At 46.8% G+C, this 15,267-nt stretch overlaps 1 protein-coding gene across 2 annotated transcripts in view; it reads right to left on the bottom strand.

Moving 5' to 3' along the window:
• The window catches only part of DNAAF11 (dynein axonemal assembly factor 11), an 88,268-nt gene that overhangs the window by 30,503 nt on the left and 42,498 nt on the right, over window positions 1-15,267 (bottom strand). For both annotated transcript variants that reach the window (XM_066578780.1, XM_066578781.1), the window contains exon 11: window positions 4,887-4,963. In XM_066578780.1, coding sequence (XP_066434877.1) covers window positions 4,887-4,963 — 77 coding nt within the window. The remainder of the gene's footprint in view (window positions 1-4,886; window positions 4,964-15,267) is intronic.

The raw sequence follows: 15,267 nt of genomic DNA, 5'->3' as shown, positions 1-15,267 counted from the left end.
GGGAATAGGTTGAACCTGATCAGGAGAGATGTTACATACCGCACGAGGAGACTAGGGGGGTTGTCTATGGTCAACCCCGTGGTGTTTCTTGTAAACACTTTTTTTAAGATCAACATAGGCAACCTCTGGCAAGAGAGGGCTCCTCCGTGGGTCTACTCCTGCAGGGGATGGTTTCGGGCCTTCTTCCAGGAATGGGAGACAGGAGGGCGAGTGAAGGACCTTCGCACGCAGCACGGACATCTCCCGGCTTACGCTACCTTGGTTCTGAAGGTGATACGCCGGTGGGGTCTGGGGATGTGGGAGATCAGGACTCTGACGAGGAGGCTCCTCGACGAAAGAGTCCTGTTGACCCATTTCCAGAAGCCCCTGGCGCTCAAGGACTGCCCAAGTCGGGACCTGGAGGGAGGGTTACGTTTACTGAATTCAACCCGGGTCCCCTCGAAGTTTTGGGACTTGGCTTGGCGCTGCTTTCACGGGAGACTGTATGTAAGGGGTAACTTGAAGAGCAGGCCTCTGATTGACAGGGGTTGCCCCCGTCAGGAGTGCAGCGACGTGCTGGAAAGCATGGAGCATTTCCTGCTTCAGTGCCCCTTTAATACAGAGGTATACCAACGGGTAGGGGTCTCCATAGGCTGGCCTCAGCTGGCACACCTCTCCTATGCGGAGTGGGCTTATGGAGCGTTCAGAGGCCTTGGTGGCAGGGACCGCTGCACTTTATTTCTAGTTAGCCTAGTGGTCAGGTTCCACATCTGGAGTGCACGGTGTTTAATCTCGACGGAGCTGAAAGTCCTCCCCGTGGATACGGTATGTAGGAACATCCTGGGTGACCTGGTGAAGGTGCGTTCTTTGGAGTATGAGAGGCTGGGCACATCTAAAGCTTCTCTCCTATGGAGAGGGCTTGTATTTCGTTAGGGACAGTTTGTTTTTCTTAATTTTCTAGGGGCAGAGTAGGGAGAGAATAGGGACAGGATAGGGAGAGAGGAGGGATAGGGCAGGGACAGTTTTCCATGAAGGGTCAGACTGAGGGGCAGACTAAGGACAGTCTAGGGCAAATTAGGGAAAGAATAGGGAGAAAATGCAAGGGATAGTACATTGTGATATCTGTGCCCGGCTTATCACCTCCAATCCCGGTGGCGGGCTGTGAGTACACCATAAAGCTTTTTGTTTTGATTTGGGCAAAATGGAGTGAAGTAGGGCTGCAGGAGAGCCGACCTTAGGCTTTCGGGTTATGTTAATATATATCGTGTATGTCATGTATATTGGTTATTGTATTTTTATATGTATATATTCACGTTCTGGGTGGTAGTTAGGTTGGGTGGGGGGTTGGGGGGAGTGGTTTCACGCCTTGAGCCGTAGCCTGGCACGTCCCGAACATTGAACTCTGGGCACGGACTGGTGGAGCGGGCATGGCCCCCAGGCTGCGGCAGGCAGAGTGTTGTACAGTTTATATATATTTAAAAAAAAAAAAAAACCCTGGTGTGGCTTGGCACGTCCTGAACTTTAGAACTCTGGGCACGGACTGATGGAGCAGGCATGGCCCCCGAGCTGCACTGGGGACCCAAAAAAAAAAAAAAAAAAAAAAAAAAAAAAAATTTTTGAAAAACTATTTCTTTAGTTATTTTTCTTTGCCGGTTGGCTTGGTCTTTATTTTCATATTTAGTTAATTATTGGTATATATATATATGTTATGTTTACGTTATTGCCTAATTTTGTTTATGATGGGGTTTCAGTGCGGTACGGCTGGACCTGTAGTTTTAGTTTTAGTTTTCTCTTCTGGATAGCTGGATGCTCTTCTTTTAGGTATATTGTGTTTTGCTTTGAGTGTGTGTGCGAGTGTGCGGCAGGGGGGAGGGGAGTCCAGACATGGGGTTTCTTTTGTTTATGGACCATGGACTCTGGGTGAAGGGCCTTATCTCTGTATACGGTTGTATTATTATTATTTACTATTGTTACAGTTTGCTTTTATTGTTATGTTTCATACTTTTATAATAAAAGATCTACAGGATGTAACTCAGGATCAGTACAGGATAAGTAATGTATGTAGAGAGTGACTCCACCAGCAGAATAGTGAGCGCAGCTCTGGAGTATAATACAGGACGTAACTCAGGAGCAGTACAGGATAAGTAATGTATGTACATAGTGACTCCACCAGCAGAATACTGAGTGCAGCTCTGGAGTATAATACAGGATGTAACTCAGGAGCAGTACAGGATAAGTAATGTATGTACACACTGACTCCACCAGCAGAATAGTGAGTGCAGCTCTGGAGTATAATACAGGATGTAACTCAGGAGCAGTACAGGATAATTAATGTATGTACACAGTGACTCCACCAGCAGAATAGTGAGTGCAGCTCTGCAGTATAATACATGATGTAACTCAGGATCAGTACAGGGTAAGTAATGTATGTACAACGTGACTCCACCAGCAGAATCGTGAGTGCAGCTCTGGAGTATAATACAGGATATAACTCAGGAGCAGTACAGGATAATTAATGTATGTACACAGTGACTCCACCAGCAGAATAGTGAGTGCAGCTCTGGAGTATAATTTAGGATGTAACTCAGGATCAGTACAGGATAAGTAATGTATGTACACAGTGACTCCACCAGCAGAATAGTGAGTGCAGCTCTGCAGTATAATACATGATGTAACTCAGGATCAGTACAGGGTAAGTAATGTATGTACAACGTGACTCCACCAGCAGAATCCTGAGTGCAGCTCTGGAGTATAATACAGGATATAACTCAGGAGCAGTACAGGATAAGTAATGTATGTACATAGTGACTCCACCAGCAGAATAGTGAGTGCAGCTCTGGAGTATAATACAGGATGTAACTCAGGATCAGTACAGGATAAGTAATGTATGTACACACTGACTCCACCAGCAGAATAGTGAGTGCAGCTCTGGAGTATAATACAGGATGTAACTCAGGATCAGTACAGGATAAGTAATGTATGTACACACTGACTCCACCAGCAGAATAGTGAGTGCAGCTCTGGAGTATAATACAGGATGTAGCTCAGGATCAGTACAGGATAAGTAATGTATGTACACCATGACTCCACCAGCAGAATAGGGAGTACAGCTCTGGAGTATAATACAGGATGTAACTCAGGGGCAGTACAGGATAAGTAATGTATGTACACAGTGACTCCACCAGCAGAATAGTGAGTGCAGCTCTGCAGTATAATACAGGATGTAACTCAGGATCAGTACCGGATAAGTAATGTATGTACACAGTGACTCCACCAGCAGAATAGTGAGTGCAGCTCTGGAGTATAATTTAGGATGTAACTCAGGATCAGTACAGGATAAGTATGTATGTACTCTTTCTTTCTGTAATTAGCCAATCGTTATAGAAGAAATAAAGATATTTTTTAAAGGATTTCTTGCTTTTGCTTCTGAGTGTCAGAGAAGTATTCCCAGCTAGTGTATGACGGTATAGGAGGGGTACAGCGGAGCTCACTGTGGCGCAGCCTGAATGAGTCTTTAGCTTATTATCCGCAGTTATTATGTCTTTAGTGAGCAGCAGGTAATGCAGATATAATTGATTAGTGGAAGGACAGACGGCACATCCTCAGAACCGCTTCACGGGCAGAGCAGACGCAGGCTGAAGTGTGCGCTGCAAAGTTTATTTCATCAGAGCTGCATTTCTGCTTGCTAAGAGCAATATCTCCCTAGCGTTTAATGCAGCGGTGGAGACAAGAAGAAGGGGGTGGAGCTCCTCTGATGAGGATCCGGTGTGGAGGGGAGCCGAGTGCAGCTTCCAGTGGGTGATGCCTTTTAGTAAATAGTGACGAGAGCTGCGGACATCTCTAGTCCTGGTGCTGCAGGTCAGTGACCGTGCAACCTGTTAGGGTTGGCCAGTGGAGACGGAGAGAAGAAAAACCACTCATGTAATGGAGCTACCTTTTGGGACAGACGAGCAGAAGCTGGAATTGTTGAGGGAAAATGGATTTTCTTTTAATGAAAGCCAGCAAATATTTAAAGAAAATAAGTTTTCCCTCAAAAATTCCATCTTATGTTCGGAGAAGATGCGACCGGGCTGACAGTGCGGGAGAGGTGATGTATGTGTATTTTTTATTTTTGCCTGCAGTTAGGGCTTAAGCTATTGATATGGCAGTAGGATTTCCTACCGCCAAAGTTGCATCGTACCGCACGAAAACGCAGTTTTCGTGCGATGTGATGCAACAGAGAAGAAGGCTCCATAGGGAAACATGGGCTACAAAACCTCACGAGTCGGTTTTTGTGTCGGGTTGTTGTATGCTACAAAACATCATATGTGTGAAGGAACCCGTAGGAAAGCATGGGCGGCGCATACATGTGATTTGTAGAATTGTAGCAACGCTACAAAATCGTGCGACTTTGTCGCCCGTGTGAAGGAGGCCTTCGTTTGGCGCTCTTCACTCCAGGGCTTTCCTTACCCAGACTGCTGTAGAAAGCTCTGCTCTAAGTACATTTTTGCCTTGGAGTGAAAGTGTAAATGTACTTTCCAAAACCGTCCCCTCAGGTGTGGAGACTTTCACTGATCACTAGAATGAGGCAGCAGAAGTGCTCATCAGTGTGGTTACAGTGCCTCTGCTGCTTCATTGTAGCGATGGGTGAGGGTCTTTGCACATGGATCCCTGCCAATGAAAACTTTTGGCATGTCCATGTCCTATGACACATCAACGGTTTTGGTAGAGTACAATTACACTTTACATGATACAATTGGGTCTGCCTGCAACCACCACTAAGGCGAGCTCAGAAGCATATTGCATGCTGTTTATACATTGAACTGTATGATAAATGTGTATACGGTAAGCTCCTGAGCTCCCCCTAGTGGTGGATGCAGAGAGACAGAATCTTAAATGCAATGGTGTAAGACTTAACCCCATCTTACCTGTTTTGCACCTTAGTGGAGTTCTGGCTTTGTACTGCAGATGAGGTTTTCCTCGGTTTCTGAATCAGTTCAGAGGCCTGGAAGACAAAATGCATCTGTGATTTATTTAGTCTGCGAGCCGAGCTCCGTAATTACAGGGCTAAATAGCTTCTTCTGCTGCAACCAAGTACCAGGAAATCTTACGTACACTTGAAATAAGCCGGCACTCCATGGTGGGGATATACTGCATGGGATTGTGTGAAGGAAATTGGATAAGGGACCTCAATTGGACTTTTGCAATGGCAAAATCGTGGCTGACTGATAGGCCTGCGCTGCACAGTCATCCCACAGATGGTTATCGCGCACAGTCTTACACCACCGTTCACAGGCGCATGCCATGACAGCACACGTGGAATCACCATTGTAGTTGTTTTTGACTGCAATTTGCAAAATAACAGAAATTGCCGCAAAAGAAAACCCCACAACAAACCCGTTAAACCCCGACGGTCCACATACAGTGCGCATGTACCCTCAAGTCTACATATTGCTCTTGGTCAGACCTCCCAGAACGTGGGCTGATGCACCAACAGGACTGTACATCGCTGCACACCAGGGGTTCACAACGTGAGCCTCTCCTCCAAGTCCCCGTGTCCTAGGGGAGCCGCCGGCTGCGGGTCACGCTGGCCGAGGGCTTGTAGTGTTACTATAGTTAGTACCTACAAGCAGGCCACGATCACATGATGCAGACATGCTGCCTGTTTGTTGCAGGACCTCTGCAACATGTTAGCGTTGCCGTACGGTTACAGCAGAACATCCGCATCGCTTCTTCTGCACGTGAACAGGATTAGCTTTAATCACATTCACTTTAATAGTAAAGATTTCGGCTGCGGTTTCCCGTAATGTGTGAACGCCCTCGTAGGGCTCAGTCAGACGAGCGGTTACATGGGAGACTGTTAGGTCAGACCCAATCTTTGTCAGGTTCACCTATCTTTGGCTTGCGCTGCACAGGAGTTTGCATCGACTCCTATGGGAGCTGGAGTTCATTGGAAACTCCTGTGCAGGGAATAGATTCCCCACTGCAACAGCAGAGCATTTCAAAGGTGATGCCCAAAAGCACATCTTAAATGTCCTGTTGTAAACTCCTGTTAGTCCCCGCGGGGATAAGGGGATTCCCCGAGCATTCCATTAAATTCCAGCAGGACTAACAGGAATGGGCAGCACCTTTAAACCTTTTCCAATCCACTGTCTGACGTCTTCCAACATGCTGACTGAAGCCTGTACAGCTCCGATGTCAGAAGACGTCTGGCAGGATATTCTTACAGTATATTAGTGGCCGCTCTGTTGTTGGGGGGCCTCTCCGGTATGTCACATACTGCAATACTGGCTCTAGCCAGCAGATGGCACCATTGTAAAATGGCAGAAAGAGAAAGCCCCCTAGGAAACCCTGAATCCAAAATTGAATTACAAAGGGTTAAATGCCCTGCTGTAAGCAGTGGGGTATTCCTCTTGCCCCCCTCCTGGGCAATTCCCCAGCAGCGGCGGGCAGTAGGAGACTCCTTTCCCCTCTCTCCCCAAGGGTTTTTTCCTATAGTGGGAGACAGAAGGGGGCGGGGTTACAGGGCTTTCCTCGAGGGTTTCTCCAAGAACGTGGGAGGAGGAGGCGTGAATAGAGGAATCCAACAGTTAGCCCTGATTCTCTAGCTCCTCCCCCTCTATATTTGCTATAGGGATTCTCTGTGAGAAGCCCTATAACCCCACCCACTCTCTCTGTGCTATGGGGATATCTCTCGGGCATCCCCATAGCAAGGAGAGAGAGTGGAGCTATTGTGGATTAACCCATAGCAGGGAAAGACAGAGCGGGGCTATGGGTTAATCCCCCATAGCCGTACTCTCTCTCCCTGCTATGGGGAAAACCAAAAGCCCTGCGGGGCTTCTTCGCTCTCTCCTCCTGGAGCAGCGACGCTTTTTAAAGTGCCGCTGCTCCAGTGAATGGGTGATTTTCGCATGAAGCTCGGGTCTTCTGTGCATTAAACATTTCCCGTTAATGCGATTTAGACACATGGGAGCGGTGATTTTTTTTTTGTGACTATTGGGGTGCAAAAAAACTGCTCGTCTGACGAAGGCCTTAAAGGGTTCTCTGGGACATAAAAAAAATTAAAAGTAGAGATGAGCAAGCACGCTCAGATAAAGCAGTTACTCGAGCAAGCATGGCTCTCACTCATCCCCCACCCCCCACCCGAGCACGCTCGGACCAGTAAGCAGTTACTCGAGAAGAGCGATGCTCACTCATCTCTAGTTAAAAGGGATTAAAATGAGCTAAAATTGAATAGCGTAGATCAGTGAAAACAGCTGCTCTGCGGTGAGCTCGGACTGCAATCCTTCCTATTTGCAGTTTTCCACTATGGAGCGCCTTTTTAATTCATAACCCAAAAGTTAAATATTCCAGCAGCTCCCCATCCAGCACTACAGCCCTGATGCCCGCTGCATGGACACTAGAAGAAACGGCGGGCGATCATGTGCCATTCATTGTACACCCGACCGCTCATCCATTCCCAGGCTTCAGAGGCCATAGAAGAGTCACTGATGAAGCCTGTGAGTGGCTGAGCGGTCGTTTGCACAATGTACGGCATATGATCGCCCGCCGCCTCTTCCGGGTTCTATGCGGTGAACACTGAGGCTGCAGCGCCCGATGGAGAGCGACCAGGGTAGGTGAATATTCAATTTTAGAGCAAAGAAATAAATAGGCGCTCCGTAGAGTTAGGCCTTTCTCACACAGGCGCTTTTAACCGTGATTTATGCGGCGTTTTGAAAGCCGCGTTAATCGCGGTATAGTTCTTCCATTACAATCAATGGGACCTCGCATACATGCGTTCAAATGCGGTGCTGGATGGTGCTGGACAGCGCTTTCCAGCGCTGCGATTTTCGGGAACAGCATGTTAATTGTCTGTTTAGTGCACCTCATCAACCATCACAATGATGGGGTGCGCTAAAACACGCTGTAGGCTGCAGGGAGCTGCGGCAAAAAGGGAAATTAATATGGCAAAGTGCCGTGCTCATGTGTGAGAGTGGCCTTAAACGGCAAATAATAAGAATTAGGGTGGCTTCACACGAGCGTGTTTTTGCGCATACATAGGTGCGCACCCATGTACGTGCAAAAACACCCGTGGTCTGCCGGACTCCTGCATTCTTTTTCAGGGAAGAGCTTTACATATAAGCTCCTCCCTGAACAAGAAACATTTTAGTGTGAAAAAAAAAATACAAATATACTTACCCTCCGCCTTTGCCGTGAACCCCGTGAGGATGAAGAACACAGCTACCGCAAGCCGCAGATGTTTCCTTCATCCCCCCCTAGTAAAAAGAATTCCCTGCTGCTACATCTGCCACATCTGTGGCAGATGCAGCAGAGGAATTCTTCAATTCTCTATCACAGCTGTCACACGTCAGCTGCGGTAGAGGATTCTGCTGCCAGAAATTGATTTCAGGGAAGGGCTTTGAATATAAAAGTGATTAAAAAAAAACCAAAACAAAATAGATACTCACCTCCCTTCACCTGCTGTGGCTCAGCTGCATATTCTCCTGCTGTCCCCTGCTCTGTGGTGCTGATCTATCAGCAACCGGGGATTTAAAATCCCCGCCGGCTGAAAGAGCTGTTTGTGATTGTCATTCATTCGGCGAGAGCTGCCTGTGATTGGCTGAAATCTTTCTTTTTCAGGGAAGAGCTTATATGTAAAGCCCTTCCCTGAAAAAGAATGCAGGGGTGCTGGCAGACCATTGTTCTCAATGGAGCCGCCAGCAGCAGCCATGGCTCCATTGAAAACAATGCGTGCATTCCCTATGGTGCACGCATGTCCTATCTTTGCAGGCACACGCCTGTAAAGCACGGACATGTGAACACACCATAGGGAATGCAATGTTGCAAATAGAAGCGTGTTTTTGTGCGTGCATATGCACGCACAAAAACACGCTCGTGTAAAGCCACCCTTACAGTCCATCCTCACCGCATAGCAGCTATTTTCCCTGATTTAGCTCATCTTATGTCTGTTTAGCTTTTGTTATGTTCTAGAAAACCCCTTCAAATATATTCAACTAAATAAAAGATGTGCACATTAAATAAATACATTAATATACGGACACTAATTATACCCAGGACTGTAACAAGGGGGCGCTCTAATAACTATGTATAGATATATCAGGGGTCAGTACAGACATCTCTCCCATCATCTATTATACCCAGGACTGTAACAAGGGGGCGCTCTAATAACTATGTATAATATATCAGGGGTTAGTACAGAGATCTCTCCCATCATCTACTATACCCAGGACTGTAACAAGGGAGTGCTCTAATAACTATGTATAGATATATCAGGGGTCAGTACATAGATCTCTCCCATCATCTATTATACCCAGGACTGTAACAAGGGGGGCGCTGTAATAACTATGTATAGATATATCAGGGGTCAGTACAGAGATCTCCCCCATCATCTATTATACCCAGGACTGTAACAAGGGAGTGCTCTAATAACAATGTATAATATATCAGGGGTTAGTACAGAGATCTCTCCCATCATCTATTATACCCAGGACTGTAACAAGGGGGCACTCTAATAATTATGTATAATATATTAGGGGTTAGTACAGAGATCTCTCCCACCATCTATTATACCCAGGACTGTAACAAGGGAGTGCTCTAATAACTATGTATAGATATATCAGGGGTCAGTACAGAGATCTCTCCCATCATCTATTATACCCAGGACTGTAACAAGGGGGGTGCTCTAATAACTATGTATAGATATATCAGGGGTCAGTACAGAGATCTCTCCCATCATCTATTATACCCAGGACAGTAACAAGGGGGCGCTATAATAACTATGTATAATATATCAGGGGTCAGGACAGAGATCTCTTCCATCATCTATTATACCCAGGACTGTAACAAGGGGGTGCTCTAATAACTATGTGTAGATATATCATGTGTCAGTACAGAGATCTCTTCCATCATCTATTATACCCAGGATTGTAACAATGGGGCGCTCTAATAACTATGTATAATATATATCAGGAGTCAGTACAGAGATCTCTCTTAGCATCTATTTATACCCAGAACTGTAACAAGGTGGCGCTCTAATAACTATGTATAGATATATCAGGGGTCAGTATAGAGGTCTCTCCCATCATCTATAATACCCAGGACTGTAACAAGGGGGCGCTCTAATAACTATGTATAGATATATCATGTGTCAGTACAGAGATCTCTTCCATCATCTATTTATACCCAGGACTGTAACGAGGGGGCGCTCTAATAACTATGTATAGATATATCAGGGGTCAGTACAGAGGTCTCTCCCATCATCTATAATACCCAGGACTGTAACAAGGGGGCGCTCTAATAACTATGTATAGATATATCAGCGGTCAATACAGAGATCTCTCCCCTCATCTATTTATACCCAGGACTGTAACGAGGGGGCGCTCTAATAACTATGTATAATATATCAGGGGTCAGTACAGAGATCTCTCCCATCATCTATTTATACCCAGGACTGTAACAAGGGGGCGCTCTAATAACTATGTATAATTAATCAGGAGTCAGTACAGAGATCTCTCCCACCATCTATTATACCCAGGACTATAACAAGGTGGCGCTCTAATAACTATGTATAGATATATCAGGGGTCAGTAGAGAGGTCTCTCCCATCATCTATAATACCCAGGACTGTAAGAAGGGGTCGCTCTAATAACTATGTATAGATATATCAGGGGTCAATACAGAGATCTCTCTTAGCATCTATTTATACCCAGAACTGTAACAAGGGGGCGCTCTAATAACTATGTATAGATATATCAGGGGTCATTACAGAGATCTCTCCCATCATCTTTTATACCTAGGACTGTAACAAGGGGCGCTCTAATAACTATGTATAATATATCAGGGGTCAGTACAGAGATCTCTCCCATCATCTATTATACCTAGGACTGTAAGAAGGGGGCGCTCTAATAACTATGTATAATATATCAAGAGTCAGTACAGAGATCTCTCCCATCATCTATTATACCCAGGACTGTAACAAGCGGGCGCGCTAATAACTATGTATAATATATCAAGAGTCAGTACAGAGATCTCTCCCATCATCTATTTATACCCAGGACTGTAACAGGGGGGTGATCTCTACAGCTAGAGCATTGGTTCCCAAAGTGGTCTATATGGACCCCCAGGGGTCGATTTTGACTGGTCCACGTCAACAATAAAACAATTTGGGGGTGCGTGAGATGTAAACGGGAGTCCACGTGAGCGGACCTCATTTAGGCAGGTCATCATGAACATTCAGGCGTTCTGTAAATGACATAATCCACCTTCCACAGATTGTACATCATACTTATAACAGACATAGAAGTTACTGACCTCTTCGATATTTCATACATTTGTTTATGTAGAGTTCACACAAAATCTGTTGGGCTCCAGCGATGGACAAGCAGACCTGCGCAGCCGCTGATTTACCTATGACGTTTCTACTGTGTATGGTTTTCACGTGATCCGCCAGAGCCCAGGAGGTGTTGAGCGATCTGTACCCATCTGCTGTGTGATGCGCTATGCTGATGTGGCAGTATTTACAAGTTCTCACACCGGCAGCGACGCATCGCGTGCGGACCCGTGGCTTATTCCATCTTCATACGCCATGGAAAGGGGTTTAGCGCGGCGCCAATCTTCTTACGAAAAAAAGAAATCGAATGCAAATCACTGGAGGCGTGAGACTAAACCTCACTGATGTGAAGCCAAATATTGACCAATTGCTCTCAGAGCGTCCGGCTCCTCCCCCTTTACCGGCATTATTTGTGGATTATATGTAAGAACTTTACCAGGTTCTGATTTGTTTCGTCCCAAATCCAAATATTTACTTGCATTTTGTGTCTTTTCAATAAAGATGTTACGGCACTCTGCCCCCCGAGCGCCAGGTGGGGTGCCCTGATCTTCCCCACCCCACTGTCCCTGCCTACTTGCCTCGGCTCTGGCTAACCCCAGGCGGACAACTGGGCGGCGGTCCCTGCTCTGGCTAGGGACCTGGCGACTACCTAGATGGAACTACTAACAGGGGACAGAGTGCCGACAGAAGAGGCAGGTGGAACAGACCAACAGAACTTACAAGCAGAGTAAGGCTGGAGATGGAGCTCACAGGCAAACTGACAGGATACTGATGAGCAACTAGAGCAGACAGAGACAGACCTGACTAGAGGCTAGCAGAACCAATAACTGGCAGTGAGCTCAGGTCACTGCCAGCCTTTTGACTTAAAGCCTCTGCCCAGGGGCGGAGAGTGGGAGGAGCCGACTCTCCCATTGTTGCATATGGAAGGTGGAGGAGAGCGGGCGGCACCCTACGGGCGGACACGCCCATGCCGCTGCACGCTGGCTGCTCCACGCCGCCAGGAGAGCCCCGACAGCAGAGCTCCAGGACGCCGGAGCCGACATCGGAGCGGCGCGTGCCGGCCGCGGGACCCAGCGCCGCCCTGCATGGTAACAAAAGATTTGAATAAAAATTGTACAAGTGTTTTTATTTTTTACAATTGTCCCCACTACAAAAAGCCTTAAATCTTAGTGAGCAGCACCCTGTCCGCCGGGAAAACCATGTGACTTTAATAAGTTAAGGAAAATTCAATATTAGGTCGGCTGAACACGGCCGGATTGGCACTGCGGTATCGGGCGTCCGCCTCTGGATTCTGCAGCAAATACCGCCCACAACATGCTAATGAAAAATGCTTTTTCCTGCATGAGTGGAAATCAATGGAGGCCAATAGAAGCCATCTGACCCGCAGCGCGTCCGCAATTGACATTAAGGTCATGGATTTCGCGTCATCGCTAAGCGATAACGCAGGAAAAGTAGAGGTTTACAAAAAATCCGTACTGCGCATGTCCAACGGCAAGCCATGCGGACCATTTACAGTACCGAAAAGAAGAAGAAATGACAGGTAATCACGGATGCCAGCAGGGCACAGGGTCGGATTCCACTGAGGGCTTCCGCATGCAGAATCCCAGCCAGTCATATGCAGCCGGCCTTAGGCAGGCAGGGGGTCTATGGAAAACAAAAAAATTGCTAAGTGGTCTTTGGGGCAAAAAAGTTTGGGAACCTCTGGACTAGAGGAAGGGTTTCTACATAGACATAGGGGGTTCTCTACTGTAAGAGCAGTGAGACTGTGGAACTCTCTGCCACAGGATGTGGTGATGGTGAACTGACTGAAAGAGTACAAGAGGGGCCCGGAGTGCAGTAATATTACATGTTACACCACAGACTGCTCAGGTTGGTCGGTGATTCGGGGATTGTTCTCACTCTTAGACTTGGAGTTGGGATGGAATTTTTTACCCTAAAATGAGGAAAACTGGCTTCTTCCTCAGGGGGGCGGAAGTTTACCTTCTTCTGGATCCACACTTCTGGATAATAGGCTGAACTGGATGGATGGAGGGTTTCTTACTAACATATTTTATAGTGTAGACGGCCAGATGTGTAAATGTAAATGTTTTTCCGGGATGATCCAGAGATATCACCCCTGCTGTGTCCCTGGATTTTGACATCTCCTGCAGCCCCACTGAAGTGAATGGCGTAGTGACGCGCATGCGCGACCACCAATGTCAGATTTTCAGGACACCCTGGAGGTGATTTCTCTGGATGGGTGGAGGTCCCAGTGGTCTGACCACAAGTTACCATGATGGGAATATCCCTTAAATGCTCCTGGTCCCCAATGCTTAAACTATAATAGGGACCCCAACAATCATGTGTTGCTTATAATAAACGAGCAATGCGGAATACGCCTATGGATTCCCACCGTGGGAGTACCGCGATTCAAAACAAAAAAGTGCCAGCAAGTGATCGCGTCTTTTCACGGTCTCCATTTCTTGATATTAATGGAGCCCTCCTGCTGCGGAAATGCGCGGTAAAAAAGAACATGCCGCTATTTTTTCCTGCTGTGGAAATCCTCCTGTGTGCGTTGGCAAGCAGAGCCATTAGCTTCAATAGAACCTTGCCAGTGCGGAATTCACGCGCAGATTTCCGCCACGGGAAACGCGGTGCAAATCCATTCATGGGCATTCATCCTTATGCGGCAGAGAGGATCTGGGCCCTTTGGGTATCGGAGCCCGGATGGGTCTGCTATTTCCACACCCACGACAGCTACACCCCTGCGCAGGGCATGCTGGGAGAAAGTTTCAATATGTAGAGTATTCAGTCTCCTCCCTAACACCTCTTTGCCGATGACCTTTGGTTTTAGAGGGAAGCGCACTAATGAGCAGCTCTTAAACAGTCCGCATCACTTGCACATTGGCCCTTTGGTCGTGACTTTTCATTCCCTCTTAGATCTGATAATAAAGTGCAGCGCCTCCCGCTGTGGTCTACTGCGGTTTACAGAGTAATGTGTGTGTGGGATAGAAATGCTGATGAGCAGGAATAATCTGGTGCGCTCCTCTGACTCCGCGATAATGGCTTGTGATGAATTATTGATGGCGCAGATCTTAGGGCCCGGATCAGATGTTCACCACCCCGGGATCGCAGCCACTGGAGACGCACAACGTTGGCATTACTGACTGACAAGAGATTTCTGTGTGATGATCCGGCTCTTCTGTAATTAGCAGATACATACAGATGGAGCAAAATGTAACTTGACGCATTAAATAAGCTGCAGGAGAACTTGTTGCAGCAAGTCATCAGCAAGGGACATCGCGGGCCTGAAGAGAGGCAGCAGTGCTCATCACAGGTGGATAGTGGGGGTCTGGGGTAACAGACCCCCACCAGTCGGACACGGATGACCTCTCTAACCCCTTCCCGGCCCATAGCATAAACGTAGGCCCTGGCTGGGAAGTAGTTCCTGCGAATGGACATGGATTTACGTCCTGTGGGCGGCCCAGAATCAGAAGCTGAGCCCACACCATCCACAGCAGGAAGCGGCTGTGACCGATCGCCAGTCTCTCGCTGTTAACCCCTTACAGTCTGCGATCAGCGTGTAAAGGTTTACAAAGGGCCCGCACTGCCTTTGTGACGTCATCGGCTTTCCGTCATGTAATCACATAGATTTCCATGGTGTCCGGGTTCAGGTCTGCCATAGCCTGTTATCGCTAGGATTAGAAGTACTGCATTGTATAATCAGTGCAATTAAAGGATTGCAAGTTCAAGTTCCCTACAGGGTAATAAACAAAGTATAAATAAATAAAATAAAGATGTTAAAAAAAAGCATGCAAAAAATAGTAAAGAAAAAACAAACCTTTTATCTGCACTTTCCTCTTTTTATTTAAATAAATAAATAAATAAATATATATTAAAAAACGCGTTTGCTGTCGTCGTATCTGTAACAACCCGGACAATAAATTCAACACACTTTTTATCCTGCACGGCAAATTCTATTAAAAAAACCCCAAAGGAAT

This window comes from Eleutherodactylus coqui, chromosome 9 (genome assembly GCF_035609145.1).
Source record: "Eleutherodactylus coqui strain aEleCoq1 chromosome 9, aEleCoq1.hap1, whole genome shotgun sequence".
In the NCBI taxonomy this organism is placed as follows: domain Eukaryota; kingdom Metazoa; phylum Chordata; class Amphibia; order Anura; family Eleutherodactylidae; genus Eleutherodactylus; species Eleutherodactylus coqui.
The sequence above is the reverse complement of the archived record's forward strand: the minus strand, read 5'-3'. Positions and strand labels throughout refer to the sequence as shown.